Source organism: Ranitomeya imitator, chromosome 1 (genome assembly GCF_032444005.1).
Source record: "Ranitomeya imitator isolate aRanImi1 chromosome 1, aRanImi1.pri, whole genome shotgun sequence".
Classification (NCBI taxonomy): Eukaryota; Metazoa; Chordata; class Amphibia; order Anura; family Dendrobatidae; genus Ranitomeya; species Ranitomeya imitator.
Window position 1 is genome coordinate 1,020,157,267 of NC_091282.1, and position 25,059 is coordinate 1,020,182,325.

General features: G+C 45.5%; 1 protein-coding gene across 5 annotated transcripts in view; it reads right to left on the minus strand.

Annotated features, from left to right (window-relative positions):
* The window catches only part of INPP4B (inositol polyphosphate-4-phosphatase type II B), a 1,184,089-nt gene that overhangs the window by 384,483 nt on the left and 774,547 nt on the right, over positions 1-25,059 (minus strand). For all 5 annotated transcript variants that reach the window (XM_069743998.1, XM_069744002.1, XM_069744000.1 and 2 more), the window contains one exon: positions 1,051-1,123. In XM_069743998.1, coding sequence (XP_069600099.1) covers positions 1,051-1,123 — 73 coding nt within the window. The remainder of the gene's footprint in view (positions 1-1,050; positions 1,124-25,059) is intronic.

The following is a 25,059-nucleotide window of genomic DNA, read 5'->3' on the forward strand; positions in this document are numbered from 1 at the left end:
GGTGTGCACGATATTGTATACGATGTGCGCATAGCAAGCCCTTCACTGGCTTCCTATCGCCCAGAGACTCCAGTTCAAAACCCTCACACTGACATACAAAGCCATCCACAACCTGTCTCCTCCATACATCTGTGACATGGTCTCCCGGTACCTACCTACACGCGACCTCCGATCCTCCCAAGACCTCCTTCTCTACTCCCCTCTCATCTCTTCTTCCCATAACCGCATCCAAGACTTCTCCCGTGCTTCCCCCATACTCTGGAACTCTCTACCCCAACACATCAGACTTGCGCCTACCATAGAAACCTTCAAAAAGAACCTGAAGACTCATCTCTTCCGACAAGCCTACAGCCTGCAGTGATCCTCAACCTACTGAACAGCCGCACAGCCAGCTCTTCCCTCTCCTAGTGTATCCTCACCCACCCCCTGCAGACTGTGAGCCCTCACGGGCAGGGTCCTCCCTCCTTATGTACTCGTGTGCCTTGTTATCTGCTCATGTTTAATGTATTTGTCTATATTTGCCCCGTATTCACATGTAAAGCGCCATGGAATATATGGCGCTATAAAAATGTATAATAATAATAATAAAATAGTAACCAACGGCTTCTACATCGCACATACGTCATGAAATTATCGCTCCAGCGTCGTACATTGCAAAGTGTGACAGCAGTCTACGACGCTGGAGCGATATTGTTACGATGCTGGAGCGTCACGGATCGTGCCGTCGTAGCGATCAAAATGCCACTGTGTGACGGTACCCTAACACATGGTATCTGCTCTCCATCAGATAACCTTTTCACAGTGGAGGCAGGGTGAAGGCGGTGACCAAATGCCCCCAGCCTTTGAACTGGATAACTCATAACCCCACTTATCACAACTAACTATACAAATACTATGGCTTTCATTGGTTCAGTTACACTTTTTTGCATTGAGATATGCATGTGGTGTGTTTGACAATTTGAGAAATGCAACTTCTGTAAGTTTAAGGTTGTCAAAGATTTCACAGTCTTACAATACAAAAGCAATAAATGGTAGACAATCATCTCTTACCTGCATTTAATAAAGGCAGATTATCATTTCCACTGATCATTTCAGGTGTAGAGCACTCACACACTAAGGCGCACTGGATAAAGATAGAAACACAGTTAGGTAATATACAGAGTGTAATGCAAGATCAAAAACTCAAAGAAATAAAAGGCACTTTAAAAAATTCCTAAAGAATTCAATTATTAATATAGCAAAAAGGCAATGGTATTTACCAGCCATGGTCACAGAAACTAATGTACAGATAGGATGCAGCAGATCCCATTATAAAAGGGGGAGGGTAAATTCTGATGATACAACCACTCACAGCCTACCAGTTAATGGAGGGGGTGATTGCCTAGTATTATAATTGCTCACAGATGAATTTTAGAATAGGGCACGAGTCACACACATGTATAGCAGAGTGCCCAGCATATAGCCTATTACACACCCCTATTATTTCATTAGGCGAGCTGCCCAGCACTCTACCAGTGTATCACAGAAGTGCGAGCCCCGAGTTTACAAGGTCAGCATTGATGAGCCTGGCTGCACCCAGGAAAAAAATGATCAAATGTGCAGAAAAATATAATATAATTATGAGTTATTGGTCGATATTTTGGCCAACATATACAAGCTAACAACCCACATCAAGGGTCCTCACTGGGCAATCACCCCCTCCAAGAACTGGTATTTTGTGAGTGGTTGTTTGATTACTATTTTGCACTTGTGTTACCTCCAACTTTATTAAGAGGGTCTGCTGTTTGCGCATTCTGTAACCATGGTTGGTAAATACCCCAGTATATGCTGTAACGCAGTGCCTGTATCAAAGAATGCTTAGCTCCTATTAATCTCATGACGAGTGAAGACTGACCACATACTTACAGTACAGGGGTTAGCACAGGGGAAATATAGAATTACATGGCACCCATTCAAATAAGAAGATGTAATAGATGTCTGAGTTTAGTCAACCAGAGCAGAAGCCAATCCTAAAAAAATGTTACCTAGTAGGAGGTCCTTCTCTGTTATACCCATCTGCTGAATATATGAACAGGGTTGTCATTTTGATAATGCCCTTTTCATATGTTGTAAAAAACAATGTAGCATTTATGTCCTGTCTTAAAATATACCATGGTAAAAAGAAACGGTCAACTGATACATGCTGCCTGAACAATGGACAGCTTGTATCAGACACCGGCTGAGTTTTGGCAGATGTGTAAATTTTACTCTGAGCGCTGCGGGATTTTAAAGAAAACATACTTTAAAAGCCAGTGAGAAATGAAGAGTCTTGGCAGACTAGTCTGATGTAGGTCCCCAGCATCGTCTCCCTACCCTGCTCACTATGCTGGACAGGTGTCTCCACATGTGATAACTCAGAAACTGACCGGTCAGTCTAGGGTAGCGAGGCATGGAGAAGCCACCATAAACATTTCTCAGACTAGTAATCCAAGGCATATTGTCCTTAGACGGCTTTTAAAAGTTTTTTTTTACAATGCTGAAGATTTTTAGAGTAAAATCCATACCATTACAATAACGTAGGAGGCATCTGCTACATACTGCCTGTGGTCTGGGCAGAATGGATCAGATGAAAGGTTCCCTGTAAAGCAAATATTCTATTCTGCATTACGGAAGTCAAATATAAGAGGTAATGATTTCTCAACCAATTTTAATAACTATAGTCATCCATTTGTTTATATGAAGCAAAGAAAACCTTTAATTGAAAACAGAAGTAAGCCTCTAACTGTGGCCGCAATGAACCAGCCTTGGGATCTGATTTATTATGTGTGAAACATTGTGGTACTCAAGGAAAGGGTCAATTTTATAGAGGTTTTCCAGGCTTCAAGGTGCTTGAAAGTTTGTAACCTCTTCAGATTTTTCCATATTTCTGCATAAATTTAAACTAAAACTAGATCAGATTTTCACACATGACTCAGGATCAAATGACAAAACAGTCTACATGTTTGTGTGTGTTTCCAGTTTGACCACTTGTGAAGCAATAACTGCATTGCTGGTAATTGTTGATTAGTTCTGCATATCGGCTTGGTCGATTTGCAGCCTATTCCTCTCTACTAAACAGCTTCATCTCCGTTATTTTAGTTTCTCCCATGAACTGCTCACTTGAAATCCTTCCACAACATTTCTTCAAGTTTACGGTCAGATCTTTGATTTGAAAATTCCAAAACTTTAACTTTATTTTTCACTATTCTTTTGTAGAATGACTTGTGAGCTTTGAGTCGTTGTTTTCCTGCATGAATGACGTTCTTCTGAGATTCAACTCATTGACAATGTCCTTACATTTTCCTTTAGAATTTTCTGGTGTAATTCAGAATTCATTGTTTCATTCATGATGACAAAACCGTTCTGGCACAGATGTAGCCAAATAGACCAAAACTATAAAACTACCACCACCATGTTTCTCAGATGGTTCAAGGATTTTATACTGTAATGCAAGTTTTTTTCTTTGACCAAACATAACTTCTCATTTAATCCTAAAAAAGGGCTATTTTGGGCTCATATGACCAATATACATTGTTTAATAGCCTCCTACCTAGTCCAGTTGATCCTCACAAAACTGAAGATGAACAGCCATGTTCTTTTTGGGGAACAGTGGCTTTCATCTTGCAATCCTGCCATGCATATCATTGTTGTTTAGTATCCTCTTTTTGATGGCTTCATGAATATAAACATTAGCTAATGTCAGAGAGGCCTTTAGTTGTTTGAAAGTTATCTATGGTTTCTTTGAGACTTCACAGGCTATTATATACGGTACCTTGCTTTCGGTGCGATCTTTGTTGGTCGACCACTCCTGGGGATAGTAATAATGGTATTTAACCCCTTCATGACCTTGGGATTTTTCGTTTTTCCGTGTTCGTTTTTCACTCCCCTCCTTCCCAGAGCCATAACTTTTTTATTTTTCTGTCAATTTGGCCATGTGAGGGCTTATTTTTTGCGGGACGAGTTGTACTTTTGAACGACATCATTGGTTTTAGCATGTCGTGTACTAGAAAATGGGAAAAAAATTCCAAGTGCGGTGAAATTGAAAAAAAAGTGCAATCCAACACTTGTTTTTTGTTTGGCTTTTTTGGTAGGTTCACTAAATGCTAAAACTGACCTGCCATTATGATTCTCCAGGTTAGTACGAGTTCATAGACACCTAACATTACTAGATTATTTTTTATCTAAGTGGTGAAAAAAAATTCCAAACTTTGCTAAAAAAAAAAAAAAAGCGCCATTTTCCGATACTCGTAGCGTCTCTATTTTTCGTGATCTGGGGTTGTTTGAGGGCTTATTTTTTGCGTGCTGAGATGACGTTTTTAATGATAGAATTTTGGTGCAGATACGTTCTTTTGATCACCCGTTATTGCATTTTAATGCAATGTCGCAGCGACCTAAAAAACGTAATTCTGGCGTTTCGAATTTTTTGCTCGCTATGCCGTTTAGCGATCAGGTTAATGCTTTTTTTTAATTGATAGATCGGGTGATTCTGAGCGCGGCGATACCAAATATGTGTAGATTTGATTTTTTTTTATCGATTTATTTTGATTGGGGCGAAAGGGGGGTGATTTAAACTTTTATATTTTTTTTATTTTTTTCACATTTTTTTTAACTTTTTTTTTTACTTTTGCCATGCTTCAATAGCCTCCATGGGAGGCTAGAAGCAGGCACAACTCGATCGCCTCTGCTACATAGCAGCGATCTGCTACATAGCAGCTGGCTCCGCATCAATGTCTGGACCTGTCAGCTGTTTTGTACAGCTGACATGTGCCCGCAATAGTTGTGGGTGGAATCGCAATCCACCCGCAGCTATTAACTTGTTAAATGCCGCTGTCAAACGCTGACAGCAGCATTTAACTAGCACTTCCGGCCATTGGATCAGAAATGTGCGCATCGGTGCCCCGTCACGTGATCGGGGATCAGCGATGCATCGGCATGACAACCAGAGGTCTATTGAAGACCTCTATGGTTGTTGATGCCAGGTTGCTGTGAGCATCACTCAGTGGACGGTGCACATAGCAATGCAGTAAATCTACTGCATAGGAGCGATCTGAGTATCGCTCCTAAGTAGCAGAGCCGATCAGTCTATTCCAGTTTCTAGCCTCCCATGGAGGTTATTGAAGCATGACAAAAGTTAAAAAAAATGTTTTAAAAATATGAAAAAAAAATATCTAAAACTTTAAATTACCCCCCTTCCGCCCCATTCAAAATAAAACAATAAAAAAACAAATATACACATATTTGGTATTGCCGCGTTCACAATTTCCCGATCAATAAAAAAATAATTAACCTGATCACTAAACGGAGCAGCGGGAAAAAAATTAGAAACGCCAGAATTACGTTTTTTTTTTGTCACGGTGACATTGCATTAAAATGCAATAATGGGCAATCAAAAGATCATATGTGCACAAAAATGGTATCAATAAAAATGTCAGTTTGCCAAGCAAAAAATAAGCCCTCAACCAACCCCAGATAACGAAAAATGGAGACGCTACGGGTATTGGAAAATTGCACACTTTTTTATTTTTTTCAGCAAAGTTTGGAATTGTTTTTTACCACTTAGATAAAAAATAACCTAGACATTTTTGGCGTCTATGAACTCGTAATGACCTGGAAAATCACAATGGCAGGTCAGTTTTAGCATTTAGTGAACCTAGCAAAAAAGCCAAAGAAAAAACAAGTGTTGGATTGCACTTTTTTTGCAATTTCACCGCACTTGGAATTTTTTTCCCGTTTTCTAGTACATGACATGCTAAAATCAATGATGTCATTCAAAAGTGCAACTTGTCCCACAAAAATAAGCCCTCACACGGCCATATTGATGGAAAAATTAAAAAGTTATGGCTCTGGGATGGAGGAGAGTGAAAAACGAAAACGCAAAATCGAAAAAAGCAGGGGTCATGAAGGGGTTAAGAAGGTCTCTGATACAGTCTGACTGCTCAAAGGCATATTGAAAAGCATGTCTCAGAATGTAGAGAGATGTTTCCCATGTGGTGGGAAAGTTGGCTTGTTCAAGTCTTTTCTTCTGCTTCACTGGGCAATGTAAAGGAGAATACTCGGGTATAGGCTATTTTTGTTCTGCAGCATCACTATCTGCAATATCCTCAGGCTGATTGCAGCCCAATTTCCCTTCTGGAGTTGACCCATTTCACTTAGTGTGTGATTTTTGTTTATCATTCAAAGATCCGTTTTGGGGAGTAGAAACTTGGTGGGCAGTGGTAAGGCCCATGGTTAATGGAAAGAATGCTTTGAGGTAGTAAAGATATTCCCCTCTTTGGTCTTAAGGTACCTTCACACATAACGATATTGTTAACGATATCGTTGCTTTTTGTGACGTAGCAACGATATCGTTAATAAAATCGTTATGTGTGACAGCGACCAACGATCAGGCCCCTGCTGGGAGATCGTTGGTCGCTGAAGAAAGTCCAGAACTTTATTTCGACGCTGGATCTCCCGTGGACATCGCTGGATCGGCGTGTGTGACACCGATCCAGCGATGTCTTCACTGGTAACCAGGGTAAACATCGGGTAACTAAGCGCAGGGCCGCGCTTAGTAACCCGATGTTTACCCTGGTTACCATCCTAAAAGTAAAAAAAACAAACAGTACATACTTACCTAACGCTGTCTGTCCTCCAGCGCTGTGCTCTGCACTCCTCCTGCACTGGCTGTGAGCGTCGGTCAGCCGGAAAGCAGAGCGGTGACGTCACCGCTCTGCTTTCTGGCCGCTGTGCTCACAGCCAGTACAGGAGGAGTGCAGAGCACAGCGCTGGAGGACAGACAGCGTTAGGTAAGTATGTACTGTTTGTTTTTTTTACTTTTAGGATGGTAACCAGGGTAAACATCGGGTTACTAAGCGCGGCCCTGCACTTAGTTACCCGATGTTTACCCTGGTTACCGGCATCGTTGGTCGCTGGAGAGCTGTCTGTGTGACAGCTCTCCAGCAACCAAACAGCGACGCTGCAGCGATCCGGATCGTTGTCGGTATCGCTGCAGCGTCGCTTAATGTGAAGGGGCCTTTAGTCTTGGACATATCTGGTTCTGTGAGTGTTCTAAATGCTGAAACATTCCGGATTACCTCTATGTAGCTGCTGTAAAAGTTACTTAAGAGGTAAGCCTGGGGAAGGTTAGTGTGAGACACATCCAGCTTGGTCCTCAATAAGGTCACTCCTCACAAGGTCTAATATTTTTGGCTCATTTGTAACATAGTAACATAGTAACATAGTTAGTAAGGCCGAAAAAAGACATTTGTCCATCCAGTTCAGCCTATATTCCATCATAATAAATACCCAGATCTACGTCCTTCTACAGAACCTAATAATTGTATGATACAATATTGTTCTGCTCCAGGAAGACATCCAGGCCTCTCTTGAACCCCTCGACTGAGTTCGCCATCACCACCTCCTCAGGCAAGCAATTCCAGATTCTCACTGCCCTAACAGTAAAGAATCCTCTTCTATGTTGGTGGAAAAACCTTCTCTCCTCCAGACGCAAAGAATGCCCCCTTGTGCCCGTCACCTTCCTTGGTATAAACAGATCCTCAGCGAGATATTTGTATTGTCCCCTTATATACTTATACATGGTTATTAGATCGCCCCTCAGTCGTCTTTTTTCTAGACTAAATAATCCTAATTTCGCTAATCTATCTGGGTATTGTAGTTCTCCCATCCCCTTTATTAATTTTGTTGCCCTCCTTTGTACTCTCTCTAGTTTGCTTTATTTCATTCCCTTTATTTACTTTTACCTTTTAGGACGTGTGTGAAAATCTGATGTAGTTTTAGGTCAAATTTATGCAAAACCATAGAGAAATTTAAAGGGTTTACAAACTTTCAAGCGACACTGTATGTCATGATTATAATAGGTCATCAGTATCAGATTGGTGGTGGTTTGAAGCTCACTGCTACTGAGAAGGCCGAACATACACAGTATACAATGCTCAGACAGTGTGTCTCTAATCAACTGTGTAGTCAGCCCCAATATTTTTTCAACTACTTAATGATTACTTCATCTTAGGGTATGTGTCCACGTTCAGGATTGCATCAGGATTTGGTCAGGATTTTATGTCAGTATTTGTAAGTAGGGTTGAGCGACCTTGACCTTTTTAGAGTCGAGCCGTGTTTCGCGAAACCCGACTATCTTAGAAGTCGAGTCGAGTGGAATCGGCCGATTATCGCGAAAAGTCGGGTATCGCCCGAAACACGAAACCCAATGCAAGTCAATGGGGGAGCATAGTCGGCAGTGAGTGGAGGCCAGGAAAACACCTACACTGCCCATTTTAATGGCAAAAACATCCATTCTTGTTAAAGAAGCTTGTCAATCGTAATTTACCTTATAATAATTGGAAGGCATTTGAAATTGGGGGTCATTTGGCTAAAGTTGTGGGGGGTAGGGCTGGTTCAAGTAATTAGTGGGCCCAGTAAATCTGGACCACGTCATGGCAGTGGAGCAGGGAGAGGTAAGTATTTAAACTTTGCAAGTGCTGTGATCCTGAGCAAGCAGGGGGGGCCCACTCGTTGGCATTGGCACTGGCACAGGGCCCCTCAAAGTACAGCGGTGTGTTTGCACGGCGGGGGCGCCTCCCAACGGCAGCAACACTTTTGCGTACTATGAGAGGCCCTGTGCCAGTGACGTCGCCAACTAGTATTCCTCCCCCCACCTGATGAAGGAACCTGCACTTTCATCTGCACCTTCCTCTTTGTCCCCGTGTAAGGTGGTATGGTATGCGGGAAGAGGAACCTGACTTTCAGCAGGGTCACAATCTTGCTGTGTAGCGTGCACGGGGAATTTTGCGTTATGGGTCAATGTACCAGCAGACTCATCTATCACTGGCTGGGCAATGGGCAGGATGAGGAGGAAACACAGATATAGGCCCAAAGAATAAAGTTGGCTAAATGCAGTTCAAAATTGGTAACACAGGACTAACCAGGGGGCATTGCAGTGGAGGACAACTGGAATGAGAGGCTGACACAGAGAGTAGGCCCAAATCAGTAAGTAGTCGAAATGCAGTTCAAAATTGGCAACCGTAGTATACAGGCGGCACAGCTTTGTTCAGTGGAGGAGAACAGCAAGGAGTGGTAGACACCGATAGTAGGCCCCAAACCAACTAGTACGCCAAATGCAGTTGTTCCATTTAACCACAATTTAATGAGAGCCTGAAGATAGAAGCTCAGGAAAGGCAACCTGGAGAACACCTTGGAGTGTAACACACCATCTCTCTACACCCCATACCCAATTTGTAGGCCTAATGCAGCGTAGTTTCCAACAACTACTAAATGAGAGCATGAAGATCGAAGCAATGGAGAGGAAACCTGGGGAACACCTTGGAGTGGAACACACTATCTCTCTACACCCCATACCCAATTTGTAGGCCTAATGCAGTGTAGTTTTCTACAACTACTAAACGAGAGTCGGAAGACCGAAGCAATGTGGACGAAACCTGGGGAACACCTTGGAGTGGAACACACCATCTCTCTACACCCCATACCCAATTTGTAGGCCTAATGCAGTGTAGTTTCCAACAACTACTAAACGAGAGCCAGAAGATCGAAGCTCAGGAAAGGCAACCTGGAGAACACCTTGGAGTGGAACACACCATCTCTCTACACCCCATACCCAATTTGTAGGCCTAATGCAGCGTAGTTTCCAACAACTACTAAACGAGAGCATGAAGATTGAAGCAATGGAGAGGAAACCTGGGGAACACCTTGGAGTGGAACACACCATCTCTCTACACCCCATACCCAATTTGTAGGCCTAATGCAGTGTAGTTTCCAACAACTACTAAACGAGAGTCAGAAGATCGAAGCTCAGGAAAGGCAACCTGGAGAACACCTTGGAGTGGAACACACCATCTCTCTACACCCCATACCCAATTTGTAGGCCTAATGCAGCGTAGTTTCCAACAACTACTAAACGAGAGCATGAAGATTGAAGCTCAGGAAAGGCAACCTGGAGAACACCTTGGAGTGGAACACACCATCTCTCTACACCCCATACCCAATTTGTAGGCCTAATGCAGCGTAGTTTCCATCAACTACTAAACAAGAGCATGAAGATTGAAGCTCAGGAAAGGCAACCTGGAGAACACCTTGGAGTGGAACACACCATCTCTCTACACCCCATACCCAATTTGTAGGCCTAATGCAGCGTAGTTTCCAACAACTACTAAACGAGAGCATGAAGATCGAAGCAATAGAGAGGAAACCTGGGGAACACCTTGGAGTGGAACACACCATCTCTCTACACCCCATACCCAATTTGTAGGCCTAATGCAGTGTAGTTTCCAACAACTACTAAACGAGAGCCAGAAGATCGAAGCTCAGGAAAGGCAACCTGGAGAACACCTTGGAGTGGAACACACCATCTCTCTACACCCCATACCCAATTTGTAGGCCTAATGCAGCGTAGTTTCCAACAACTACTAAACGAGAGCATGAAGATTGAAGCTCAGGAAAGGCAACCTGGAGAACACCTTGGAGTGGAACACACCATCTCTCTACACCCCATACCCAATTTGTAGGCCTAATGCAGCGTAGTTTCCAACAACTACTAAACGAGAGCATGAAGATTGAAGCAATGGAGAGGAAACCTGGGGAACACCTTGGGGAGGCAGACACCGTTAGTAGGCCCTACCAAAGTTGTACACCCAATGCAGTTTTAAAATTCCTAGAGGCTGAAAACAAGACTATTGACGCTCAGCTTTTTTCAAAGGAACACAGCTGAATTGAGTGGCGCAGACAGACACAGGTAGTAGGACTCAAACCAAAAATGTGGCTCACCGCAGCAGAAAAAAGTTACAGGGGTACACAAGCTGCAGTGCTCTGGGCAGTGGAGGACAAGTTCAATAGTGAACCGCAGACAGACTTTGTACGCCTACTATTAAAAAAAGGATGCTCTATGCAATTATAAATAGGTTCTAGGGGTACACGGGCAGCAGTGGTGTGGTCAGTGGAGGCCTAGTGGAAGGAGTGACCGCAGACAGGCATCGAAGGCCTAAAATAATAACACATGGCTGTAGGCAATTTTAAATTGGTTCCAGGGGTATACGGGCAGCAGTGGCCTGGTCAGTGTAGAAGTAGTAGAAAGAACGGACCGCAGACAGGCATCGAAGGCCTAAAATAAAAAAATTGGGCTGGCTGTAGGCAATTTTAAATTGGTTCCAGGGGTACACGGGCAGCAGTGGTGTGGTCAGTGGAGCCATATTGTAAGGAGTGACCGCAGACAGGCATCGAAGGCCTAAAATAATAACACATGGCTGTAGGCAATTTTAAATTGGTTCCAGGGGTACACGGGCAGCAGTGGTGTGGTCAGTGGAGGCCTAGTGGAAGGAGTGACCGCAGACAGGCATCGAAGGCCTAAAATAAAAAAATTGGGCTGGCTGTAGGCAATTTTAAATTGGTTCCAGGGGTACACGGGCAGCAGTGGTGTGGTCAGTGGAGGCATATTGTAAGGAGTGACCGCAGACAGGCATCGAAGGCCTAAAATAATAACACATGGCTGTAGGCAATTTTAAATTGGTTCCAGGGGTACACGGGCAGCAGTGGTGTGGTCAGTGGAGGCCTAGTGGAAGGAGTGACCGCAGACAGGCATCGAAGGCCTAAAATAAAAAAATTGGGCTGGCTGTAGGCAATTTTAAATTGGTTCCAGGGGTACACGGGCAGCAGTGGTGTGGTCAGTGGAGGCCTAGTGGAAGGAGTGACCGCAGACAGGCATCGAAGGCCTAAAATAAAAAAATTGGTCTGGCTGTAGGCAATTTTAAATTGGTTCCAGGGGTACACGGGCAGCAGTGGTGTGGTCAGTGGAGGCCTAGTGGAAGGAGTGACCGCAGACAGGCATCGAAGGCCTAAAATAAAAAAATTGGGCTGGCTGTAGGCAATTTTAAATTGGTTCCAGGGGTACACGGGCAGCAGTGGTGTGGTCAGTGGAGGCCTAGTGGATGGAGTGACCGCAGACAGGCATCGAAGGCCTAAAATAAAAAAATTGGGCTGGCTGTAGGCAATTTTAAATTGGTTCCAGGGGTACACGGGCAGCAGTGGTGTGGTCAGTGGAGGCCTAGTGGAAGGAGTGACCGCAGACAGGCATCGAAGGCCTAAAATAAAAAAATTGGGCTGGCTGTAGGCAATTTTAAATTGGTTCCAGGGGTACACGGGCAGCAGTGGCCTGGTCAGTGGAGGGATATTGTAAGGAGTGACCGCAGACAGGCATCGAAGGCCTAAAATAATAACACATGGCTGTAGGCAATTTTAAATTGGTTCCAGGGGTACACGGGCAGCAGTGGTGTGGTCAGTGGAGGCCTAGTGGAAGGAGTGACCGCAGACAGGCATCGAAGGCCTAAAATAAAAAAATTGGGCTGGCTGTAGGCAATTTTAAATTGGTTCCAGGGGTACACGGGCAGCAGTGGCCTGGTCAGTGGAGGCCTAGTGGAAGGAGTGACCGCAGACAGGCATCGAAGGCCTAAAATAATAACACATGGCTGTAGGCAATTTTAAATTGGTTCCAGGGGTACACGGGCAGCAGTGGTGTGGTCAGTGGAGGCCTAGTGGAAGGAGTGACCGCAGACAGGCATCGAAGGCCTAAAATAAAAAAATTGGGCTGGCTGTAGGCAATTTTAAATTGGTTCCAGGGGTACACGGCAGCAGTGGTGTGGTCAGTGGAGGCCTAGTGGAAGGAGTGACCGCAGACAGGCATCGAAGGCCTAAAATAAAAAAATTGGGCTGGCTGTAGGCAATTTTAAATTGGTTCCAGGGGTACACGGGCAGCAGTGGTGTGGTCAGTGGAGGCCTAGTGGAAGGAGTGACCGCAGACAGGCATCGAAGGCCTAAAATAAAAAAATTGGGCTGGCTGTAGGCAATTTTAAATTGGTTCCAGGGGTATACGGGCAGCAGTGGTGTGGTCAGTGGAGGCCTAGTGGAAGGAGTGACCGCAGACAGGCATCGAAGGCCTAAAATAAAAAAATTGGGCTGGCTGTAGGCAATTTTAAATTGGTTCCAGGGGTACACGGGCAGCAGTGGCCTGGTCAGTGGAGGCATATTGTAAGGAGTGACCGCAGACAGGCATCGAAGGCCTAAAATAATAACACATGGCTGTAGGCAATTATAAATTGGTTCCAGGGGTACACGGGCAGCAGTGGTGTGGTCAGTGGAGGCCTAGTGGAATGAGTGACCGCAGACAGGCATCGAAGGCCTAAAATAAAAAAATTGGGCTGGCTGTAGGCAATTTTAAATTGGTTCCAGGGGTACACGGGCAGCAGTGGCCTGGTCAGTGGAGGCCTAGTGGAAGGAGTGACCGCAGACAGGCATCGAAGGCCTAAAATAATAACACATGGCTGTAGGCAATTTTAAATTGGTTCCAGGGGTACACGGGCAGCAGTGGCCTGGTCAGTGTAGTAGTAGTAGAAAGAACGGACCGCAGACAGGCATCGAAGGCCTAAAAAAAAAAAATTGGGCTGGCTGTAGGCAATTTTAAATTGGTTCCAGGGGTACACGGGCAGCAGTGGTGTGGTCAGTGGAGGCATATTGTAAGGAGTGACCGCAGACAGGCATCGAAGGCCTAAAATAATAACACATGGCTGTAGGCAATTTTAAATTGGTTCCAGGGGTACACGGGCAGCAGTGGTGTGGTCAGTGGAGGCCTAGTGGAAGGAGTGACCGCAGACAGGCATCGAAGGCCTAAAATAAAAAAATTGGGCTGGCTGTAGGCAATTTTAAATTGGTTCCAGGGGTACACGGGCAGCAGTGGTGTGGTCAGTGGAGGCATATTGTAAGGAGTGACCGCAGACAGGCATCAAAGGCCTAAAATAATAACACATGGCTGTAGGCAATTTTAAATTGGTTCCAGGGGTACACGGGCAGCAGTGGTGTGGTCAGTGGAGGCCTAGTGGAAGGAGTGACCGCAGACAGGCATCGAAGGCCTAAAATAAAAAAATTGGGCTGGCTGTAGGCAATTTTAAATTGGTTCCAGGGGTACACGGGCAGCAGTGGTGTGGTCAGTGGAGGCCTAGTGGAAGGAGTGACCGCAGACAGGCATCGAAGGCCTAAAATAAAAAAATTGGGCTGGCTGTAGGCAATTTTAACTTGGTTCCAGGGGTACACGGGCAGCAGTGGTGTGGTCAGTGGAGGCCTAGTGGAAGGAGTGACCGCAGACAGGCATCGAAGGCCTAAAATAAAAAAATTGGGCTGGCTGTAGGCAATTTTAAATTGGTTCCAGGGGTACACGGGCAGCAGTGGTGTGGTCAGTGGAGGCATATTGTAAGGAGTGACCGCAGACAGGCATCGAAGGCCTAAAATAATAACACATGGCTGTAGGCAATTTTAAATTGGTTCCAGAGGTACACGGGCAGCAGTGGTGTGGTCAGTGGAGGCCTAGTGGAAGGAGTGACCGCAGACAGGCATCGAGGGCCTAAAATAAAAAAATTGGGCTGGCTGTAGGCAATTTTAAATTGGTTCCAGGGGTACACGGGCAGCAGTGGTGTGGTCAGTGGAGGCCTAGTGGAAGGAGTGACCGCAGACAGGCATCGAAGGCCTAAAATAATAACACATGGCTGTAGGCAATTTTAAATTGGTTCCAGGGGTACACGGGCAGCAGTGGTGTGGTCAGTGGAGGCCTAGTGGAAGGAGTGACCGCAGACAGGCATCGAAGGCCTAAAATAAAAAAATTGGGCTGGCTGTAGGCAATTTTAAATTGGTTCCAGGGGTACACGGGCAGCAGTGGTGTGGTCAGTGGAGGCATATTGTAAGGAGTGACCGCAGACAGGCATCGAAGGCCTAAAATAGTAACACATGGCTGTAGGCAATTTTAAATTGGTTCCAGGGGTACACGGGCAGCAGTGGTGTGGTCAGTGGAGGCCTAGTGGAAGGAGTGACCGCAGACAGGCATCGAAGGCCTAAAATAAAAAAATTGGGCTGGCTGTAGGCAATTTTAAATTGGTTCCAGGGGTACACGGGCAGCAGTGGCCTGGTCAGTGGAGGCCTAGTGGAAGGAGTGACCGCAGACAGGCATCAAAGGCCTAAAATAAAAAAATTGGGCTGGCTGTAGGCAATTTTAAATTGGTTCCAGGGGTACACGGGCAGCAGTGGCCTGGTCAGTGTAGTAGTAGTAGAAAGAACGGACCGCAGACAGGCATCGAAGGCCTAAAATAAAAAAAATTGGGCTGGCTGTAGGCAATTTTAAATTGGTTCCAGGGGTACACGGGCAGCAGTGGTGTGGTCAGTGGAGGCCTAGTGGAAGGAGTGACCGCAGACAGGCATCGAAGGCCTAAAATAATAACACATGGCTGTAGGCAATTTTAAATTGGTTCCAGGGGTACACGGGCAGCAGTGGTGTGGTCAGTGGAGGCCTAGTGGAAGGAGTGACCGCAGACAGGCATCGAAGGCCTAAAATAAAAAAATTGGGCTGGCTGTAGGCAATTTTAAATTGGTTCCAGGGGTACACGGGCAGCAGTGGTGTGGTCAGTGGAGGCATATTGTAAGGAGTGACCGCAGACAGGCATCGAAGGCCTAAAATAATAACACATGGCTGTAGGCAATTTTAAATTGGTTCCAGGGGTACACGGGCAGCAGTGGTGTGGTCAGTGGAGGCCTAGTGGAAGGAGTGACCGCAGACAGGCATCGAAGGCCTAAAATAAAAAAATTGGGCTGGCTGTAGGCAATTTTAAATTGGTTCCAGGGGTACACGGGCAGCAGTGGCCTGGTCAGTGGAGGCCTAGTGGAAGGAGTGACCGCAGACAGGCATCGAAGGCCTAAAATAAAAAAATTGGGCTGGCTGTAGGCAATTTTAACTTGGTTCCAGGGGTACACGGGCAGCAGTGGCCTGGTCAGTGTAGTAGTAGTAGAAAGAACGGACCGCAGACAGGCATCGAAGGCCTAAAATAAAAAAAATTGGGCTGGCTGTAGGCAATTTTAAATTGGTTCCAGGGGTACACGGGCAGCAGTGGTGTGGTCAGTGGAGGCCTAGTGGAAGGAGTGACCGCAGACAGGCATCGAAGGCCTAAAATAATAACACATGGCTGTAGGCAATGTTAAATTGGTTCCAGGGGTACACGGGCAGCAGTGGTGTGGTCAGTGGAGGCCTAGTGGAAGGAGTGACCGCAGACAGGCATCGAAGGCCTAAAATAAAAAAATTGGGCTGGCTGTAGGCAATTTTAAATTGGTTCCAGGGGTACACGGGCAGCAGTGGTGTGGTCAGTGGAGGCATATTGTAAGGAGTGACCGCAGACAGGCATCGAAGGCCTAAAATAATAACACATGGCTGTAGGCAATTTTAAATTGGTTCCAGGGGTACATGGACAGCAGTGGTGTGGTCAGTGGAGGCCTAGTGGAAGGAGTGACCGCAGACAGGCATCGAAGGCCTTAAATAAAAAAATTGGGCTGGCTGTAGGCAATTTTAAATTGGTTCCAGGGGTACACGGGCAGCAGTGGCCTGGTCAGTGGAGGCCTAGTGGAAGGAGTGACCGCAGACAGGCATCGAAGGCCTAAAATAAAAAAATTGGGCTGGCTGTAGGCAATTTTAAATTGGTTCCAGGGGTACACGGGCAGCAGTGGCCTGGTCAGTGTAGTAGTAGTAGAAAGAACGGACCGCAGACAGGCATCGAATGCCTAAAATAAAAAAATTGGGCTGGCTGTAGGCAATTTTAAATTGGTTCCAGGGGTACACGGGCAGCAGTGGTGTGGTCAGTGGAGGCATATTGTAAGGAGTGACCGCAGACAGGCATCGAAGGCCTAAAATAATAACACATGGCTGTAGGCAATTTTAAATTGGTTCCAGGGGTACACGGGCAGCAGTGGTGTGGTCAGTGGAGGCCTAGTGGAAGGAGTGACCGCAGACAGGCATCGAAGGCCTAAAATAAAAAAATTGGGCTGGCTGTAGGCAATTTTAAATTGGTTCCAGGGGTACACGGGCAGCAGTGGTGTGGTCAGTGGAGGCCTAGTGGAAGGAGTGACCGCAGACAGGCATCGAAGGCCTAAAATAAAAAAATTGGGCTGGCTGTAGGCAATTTTAAATTGGTTCCAGGGGTACACGGGCAGCAGTGGTGTGGTCAGTGGAGGCCTAGTGGAAGGAGTGACCGCAGACAGGCATCAAAGGCCTAAAATAAAAAAATTGGGCTGGCTGTAGGCAATTTTAAATTGGTTCCAGGGGTACACGGGCAGCAGTGGTGTGGTCAGTGGAGGCATATTGTAAGGAGTGACCGCAGACAGGCATCGAAGGCCTAAAATAATAACACATGGCTGTAGGCAATTTTAAATTGGTTCCAGGGGTACACGGGCAGCAGTGGTGTGGTCAGTGGAGGCATAGTGGAAGGAGTGACCGCAGACAGGCTTCGAAGGCCTAACATAACAAAAATGTCAATACAATGGTATTGTCAGTGGCAGGCATTGAAGGATGTCAGCGCATAGACTAAACATTGGTGGAGCTGTGAGATAATTTTGCAAGTGTTAGAGCACTGTTTGAGCTGGGGGGGGGGAACTGTCTTGTGGCCGGCGGTATAGGCCCAGGGCCCCTCATATTACAACGGTGTGTCTGACGTTGGGTGCGCACCACCACCGCCAGAGACACTTTATTGTACTAGGAGGGACCCAGTGGCAGTGTCGTCGACCAAAAGCGGGCACACCCACCTCTTCAGACAAACAGCACTCTCACGGGTGCTGTCGCCAAGTGTCGATACCACGGCCCCGTGTGGGGGGTTTGGCCATTTAGTGAGGTGTAAACATGTCGTATGCTGGACAATCAGGTGCAGAAAATTACGAGATTGGAAAAGGCATTCAGAATAGTCCACAGGCAAGACCTTTTCATAGGAAAGCTAGGTGTCAGCCGGGCAAGGTGGGGCAAAAGATTTCGAAATCCAGTTGTGGTTCATTTTAATGAAGGTTAGATCATCTACATTTTGGGTAGCCAGACGAGTCCTTTTTTCTGTTAGTATTGAACCTGCAGCACTGAATACTCTTTCTGATAGGACACTAGCTGCCGGGCAAGCAAGCTCCTGCAATGCATATTCTGCCAATTCTGGCCATGTGTCTAATTTTGATGCCCAGTAATCAAATGGGAATGACGGTTGAGGGAGAACATCGATAAGGGATGAAAAATAGTTTGTAACCATACTGGACAAATGTTGTCTCCTGTCACTTTGAATTGATGCTGCAGTACCTGTCCCGTCTGCGGTCATAGCAAAATCACTCCACAACCTGGGCAGAAAACCCCTCTGGCCAACGCCACTTCTGATTTCTGCCCCTCTAACTCCTCTGGTCTGCTGGCCCCTGCAGCTCGTGTGAGAACGATCACGGGCGCTGTGTGCAGGGAATGCCAGAAGCAAACGGTCAACAAGAGTTGATTGTTTGGTTGCTAATATTAGTTCCAAGTTCTCATGTGGCATTATATTTTGCAATTTGCCTTTATAGCGAGGATCAAGGAGGCAGGCCAACCAGTAATCGTCATCGTTCATCATTTTAGTTATGCGTGTGTCCCTTTTGAGGATACGTAAGGCATAATCCGCCATGTGGGCCAAAGTTCCAGTTCTCAAATCTGCGGTTGTGCTTGGTTGAGGGGCAGTTTCAGGCAAATCCACGTCACTTGTGTCCCTCCAAAAACCAGAACCCGGCCTTGCCGCGCCACCAATTTCCAGTGGCCCCGGAAAAGCTTCCTCATTAAAAATATAATCATCCCCATCATCCTCCTCGTCCTCCTCCTCCTCTTCACCCGCTAACTCGTCCTGTACACTGCCCTGGCCAGACAATGGCTGACTGTCATCAAGGCTTTCCTCTTCCTCAGCTGCAGACGCCTGATCCTTTATGTGCGTCAAACTTTGCATCAGCAGACGCATTAGGGGGATGCTCATGCTTATTATGGCGTTGTCTGCACTAACCAGCCGTGTGCATTCCTCAAAACACTGAAGGACTTGACACATGTCTTGAATCTTCGACCACTGCACACCTGACAACTCCATGTCTGCCATCCTACTGCCTGCCCGTGTATGTGTATCCTCCCACAAAAACATAACAGCCCGCCTCTGTTCGCACAGTCTCTGAAGCATGTGCAGTGTTGAGTTCCACCTTGTTGCAACGTCTATGATTAGGCGATGCTGGGGAAGGTTCAAAGAACGCTGATAGGTCTGCATACGGCTGGAGTGTACGGGCGAACGGCGGATATGTGAGCAAAGTCCACGCACTTTGAGGAGCAGGTCGGATAACCCCGGATAACTTTTCAGGAAGCACTGCACCACCAGGTTTAAGGTGTGAGCCAGGCAAGGAATGTGTTTCAGTTGGGAAAGGGAGATGGCAGCCATGAAATTCCTTCCGTTATCACTCACTACCTTGCCTGCCTCAAGATCTACAGTGCCCAGCCACGACTGCGTTTCTTTCTGCAAGAACTCGGACAGAACTTCCGCGGTTTGTCTGTTGTCGCCCAAACACTTCATAGCCAATACAGCCTGCTGACGTTTGCCAGTAGCTGCCCCATAATGGGAGACCTGGTGTGCAACAGTGGCAGCTGCGGATGGAGTGGTTGTGCAACTGCGGTCTGTGGACGAGCTCTCGCTTCTGCAGGAGGACGAAGAGGAGGAGGAGGGGGTGCGAACGGCTACAGCCAACTGTTTCCTAGACCGTGGGCTAGGCAGAACTGTCCCAAACTTGCTGTCCCCTGTGGACCCTGCATCCACAACATTCACCCAGTGTGCCGTGATGGACACATAACGTCCCTGGCCATGCCTACTGGTCCATGCATCTGTTGTCAGGTGCACCTTTGTGCTCACAGATTGCCTGAGTGCATGGACGATGCGCTCTTTAACATGCTGGTGGAGGGCTGGGATGGCTTTTCTGCAAAAAAAGTGTCGACTGGGTAGCTCGTAGCGTGGTACAACGTAGTCCATCAGGGCTTTGAAAGCTTCGCTTTCAACTAACCGGTAGGGCATCATCTCTAACGAGATTAGTCTAGCTATGTGGGCGTTCAAACCCTGTGTACGCGGATGCGAGGCTAAGTACTTCCTTTTTCTAACCATAGTCTCATGTAGGGTGAGCTGGACTGGAGAGCTGGAGATCGTGGAACTAGCGGGGGTGCCGGTGGACATGGCAGACTGAGAGACGGTGGGAGATGGTATTGTTGCCGCCAGTGCCCTAGATGCAGTGTTTCCTACTACGAAACTGGTGATTCCCTGACCCTGACTGCTTTGGCCTGGCAAAGAAACCTGCACAGATACTGCAGGTGGTGCGGAAAATGGTGGCCCTACACTGCCGGAAGGGATGTTGCGTTGCTGACTAGCTTCATTGGCCGAGGGTGCTACAACCTTAAGGGACGTTTGGTAGTCAGTCCAGGCTTGCAAATGCATGGTGGTTAAATGTCTATGCATGCAACTTGTATTGAGACTTTTCAGATTCTGTCCTCTGCTTAAGGTAGTTGAACATTTTTGACAGATGACTTTGCGCTGATCAATTGGATGTTGTTTAAAAAAATGCCAGACTGCACTCTTTCTAGCATCGGATACCTTTTCAGGCATTGCAGACTGAGCTTTAACCGGATGGCCACGCTGTCCTCCAACAGGTTTTGGCTTTGCCACGCGTTTTGGGCAAGATACGGGCCCGGCAGATGGAACCTGTTGCGATGTTGATGCCTGCTGCGGCCCCTCCTCCTCCGCTTCAGAACTGCTGCCGCCTGCACCCTGTTCCCCCAATGGCTGCAATCGGGGTCAAGAACTGGGTCATCTATTACCTCTTCTTGTAGCTCGTGTGCAACTTCGTCTGTGTCACCGTGTCGGTCGGTGGTATAGCGTTCGTGATGGGGCAACATAGTCTCATCAGGGTCTGATTCTTGATCATTACCCTGCAAGGGCAATGTTGTGGTCTGAGTCAAAGGACCAGCATAGTAGTCTGGCTGTGGCTGTGCATCAGTGCACTCCATGTCAGATTCAACTTGTAATGGGCATGGACTGTTAACTGCTTCACTTTCTAAGCCAGGGACGGTATGTGTAAAGAGCTCCATGGAGTAACCCGTTGTGTCGCCTGCTGCATTCTTCTCTGTTGTTGTTTTTGCTGAAGAGGACAAGGAAGCGACTTGTCCCTGACCATGAACATCCACTAACGACGCGCTGCTTTGACATTTACCAGTTTCACGAGAGGAGGCAAAAGAGCTAGAGGCTGAGTCAGCAAGATAAGCCAAAACTTGCTCTTGCTGCTCCGGCTTTAAAAGCGGTTTTCCTACTCCCAGAAAAGGGAGCGTTCGAGGCCTTGTGTAGCCAGACGACGAACCTGGCTCCACAGCTCCAGACTTAGGTGCAATATTTTTTTTCCCATGACCAGCTGATGCTCCACCACTACCACTACCCTCATTACCAGCTGACAATGAACGCCCCCGGCCACGACCTCTTCCACCAGACTTCCTCATTGTTTTAAAAACGTAACCAAACTAACGGTATTTGTTGCTGTCACACAACTTACACGGTGAGCTATAACTTCAGTATGATTTAGCTACCCCTTTACAGGTGAGTGAGACCACAACGAAAATCAGGCACAATGTTACACACTCTGTTGTTGGTGGCAACAAATGAGAGACATGCCACACACGCAGGACTGTCACTGAAGCACAAATGTAAATATTAATCTCCCACTGATTTGATTTTTTTTTTTTTTTTCAGGGAGACGTTAGGAAAAAAAAATAATAGAATAAAATGATTTTTTCAGGAAGAATTTAGAAACCAAATAAAATAAAATGATTTTTTCAGGGAGAATTTAGAAAACAAATAAAACAAAAAAAGGCTTTCTATGGCCCACTGAGTGAGAGATGACGCACACAGGAGTCAGGAGTGGCACACAAGCCCAGAGGCCAATACTTATCTCCCACTGATTGATGTAGTGATTTTTTCAGGTAGATTTTGGAACCCAAATCAAGCTAAAAAAATAATAGGCTTTCTATGGCCCACAATTGGAGAGAGAGAGAGAGAGATGGCACACCCAGGAGTCAAGACTGGCACACAAGCAGAAAGGGCAATATTAATCTCCCACTGATTTGATTTTTTTTTTTTTTCCAGGGAGACTTTAGAAAAAAAAAATAATAAAAAAAAAATGATTTTTTCAGGAAGAATTCAGAAACCAAATAAAATAAAAATTAGGCTTTCTATGGCCCACTGAGTGAGAGATGACGCACACAGGAGTCAGGAGTGGCACACAAGCCCAGAGGCCAATATTTATCTCCCACTGATTGATTTATTGATTTTTCCAGGTAGAATTTAGAACCCAAATCAACCAAAAAAATAAATAGGCTTTCTATGGCCCACTATTTGTGAGAGAGATGGCACGCTCAGGACTGGCACACAAGCCCAGAGGCCAATATTAATCTCCCACTTTTTATTTTTTTTCAGGGAAAATTTATAAACCCAATAAAAAAAATAATAAATAGGCTTTCTATGGCCCACTATCTGAGAGAGAGAGATGGCACGCTTAGGACTGGCACACAAGCCCAAAGGCCAATATTAATCTCCCTTTTTTTTTTCAGGGAGAATTTATAAAACCAAAAAAAATAAATAAATAGGCTTTCTATGGCCCACTATTTGTGAGAGAGATGGCACGCTCAGGACTGGCACACAAGCCCAGAGGCCAATATTAATCTCCCACTTTTTTTTTTTTGTTCCAGGGAAAATTTATAAACCCAATAAAAAAAATAATAAATAGGCTTTCTATGGCCCACTATCTGAGAGAGAGAGATGGCACGCTTAGGACTGGCACACAAGCCCAAAGGCCAATATTAATCTCCCTTTTTTTTTCAGGGAGAATTTATAAAACCAAAAAAAATAAAATAAATAGGCTTTCTATGGCCCACTATTTGTGAGAGAGATGGCACGCTCAGGACTGGCACACAAGCCCAGAGGCCAATATTAATCTCCCACTTTTTTTTTTTTTGTTCCAGGGAAAATTTATAAACCCAATAAAAAAAATAATAAATAGGCTTTCTATGGCCCACTATCTGAGAGAGAGAGATGGCACACTTAGGACTGGCACACAAGCCCAAAGGCCAATATTTATCTCCCACTGATTGATTTATTGATTTTTTCAGGTAGAATTTAGAACCCAAATAAAGCAAAAAAAAAAAATAGGCTTTCTATGGCCCACTGAGTGAGTGATGATGCACACAGGAGTCAGGAGTGGCACACAAGCCCTGAGGCCAATATTTTTCTCCCACTGATTGATGTAGTGATTTTTTCAGGTAGATTTTAGAACCCAAATCAAGCAAAAAAATAAATAGGCTTTCTATGGCCCACTGACTGAGAGATGGCACACACAGGAGTCAAGAGTGGCACACAAGCCCTGAGGCCAATATTTTTCTCCCACTGATTGATGTAGTGATTTTTTCAGGTAGATTTTATAACCCAAATCAAGCAAAAAAATAAATAGGCTTTCTATGGCCCACTGAGTGAGAGATGGCACACACAGGGATGGCACTCTAGCAGAAATGTCAATCTTAATCTCCCACAAAAAAAAAAAAAAACAGGGAGTGTCCAACAATTACTATCTCCCTGCAGTAATCTCAGCCAGGTATGGCAGGCAGCAATAAGGAGTGGACTGATGCACAAATTAAATAAAAAGTGTGGACAAACAAAAAAGATAGCTGTGCAGAAAGGAAGGAACAATAGGATTTGTGCTTTGAAAAAAGCAGTTGGTTTGCACAGCGGCGTACACACAGCAATGCAGCTATCAGGGAGCCTTCTAGGGCAGCCCAATGAGCTACAGCGCTGAGGGGAAAAAAAAAAAAAATGTAGCTTCCACTGTCTCTGCACACCGAAGGTGGTGTTGGGCAGTGGAAATCGCTACAGCACAAGCGGTTTGGTGGTTAATGGACCCTGCCTAACGCTATCCCTGCTTCTGACGAAGCGGCAGCAACCTCTCCCTAAGCTCAGATCAGCAGCAGTAACATGGCGGTCGGCGGGAACGCCCCTTTATAGCCCCTGTGACGCCGCAGACAGCAAGACAATCACTGCAATGCCCTTCTCTAAGATTATTCTGTTGCAAAAATTAGTGTGTTAGAAGGAAAAATGCTTCTTAAAATGTGCATCGTTTGCTTTGTTTTTGCGTGCATTTTTATTTGTATTTTTCCTCATTCACTTGAATTGGTGAAAAACGCAGCAAAAAACACTTAAAGAATAGACATGCTGCAGATTTGATAAAATGCTTTGAATATTCAGATCTATTAAGAAAATATATGCAACTTGTGCAGGAGATTTCAGAATTACCACTCCCTTTGTTTGTATTCTAAAATGCTGTTTTTTTCCACTGCAAAAATGCAATAAAAAAACAGGGTTAAAAAACAATGTGTGAACAGGCCCTTACTTATTTTTTACATGTTGCTATTTATAATTGGAGAAAAGAGGGGTGAATGGGTGATTTAAACTTATGTTTTTTATGTTATTGCATTTTTAATTAGCCCTCTTTGTGGAATTGAACGTACAATTGCTTGATCACCTATTTAATACATTGCAATAATAATAATAATCTTTATTTTTATATAGCGCTAACATATTCCGCAGCGCTTTACATTTTTTGCACACATTATCATCGCTGTCCCAGATGGGGCTCACAATCTAAATTCCCTATCAGTATGTCTTTGGAATGTGGGAGGAAACCGGAGTGCCCGGAGGAAACCCACGCAACATACAAACTCTTTGCAGATGTTGTCCTTGGTGGGGTTCGAACCCAGGACTCCAGCGCTGCAAGGCTGTAGTGCTAACCACTGCGCCACCGTGCCGTGGTAAAGTAGCATTGCAGAGTTTTGCAACTCTGATGATCTTCCATGGACCCCAGCTACAGTTTTGATATAGCAGACATAGGGCAACTCATCAGAGCTCAGCTGACAGTGCATTTGAGATGTTAAATTGGTGTCATCAGTTACAATCAGGTGCTAGCTATGAAGCACAGTTTGCAACCATGCTGTACATCTCACTAAGGGGTTAATAAAGTTTTTTATTAAACTTGTCTTCTCATGAATATGATATCACGGTCTGGACTTTTGTGAATCCAAATAAATTTTTAAAAAAGCGCCTATGTATGCAGCTATCATATAGCAAGCAGGTGTAGCAA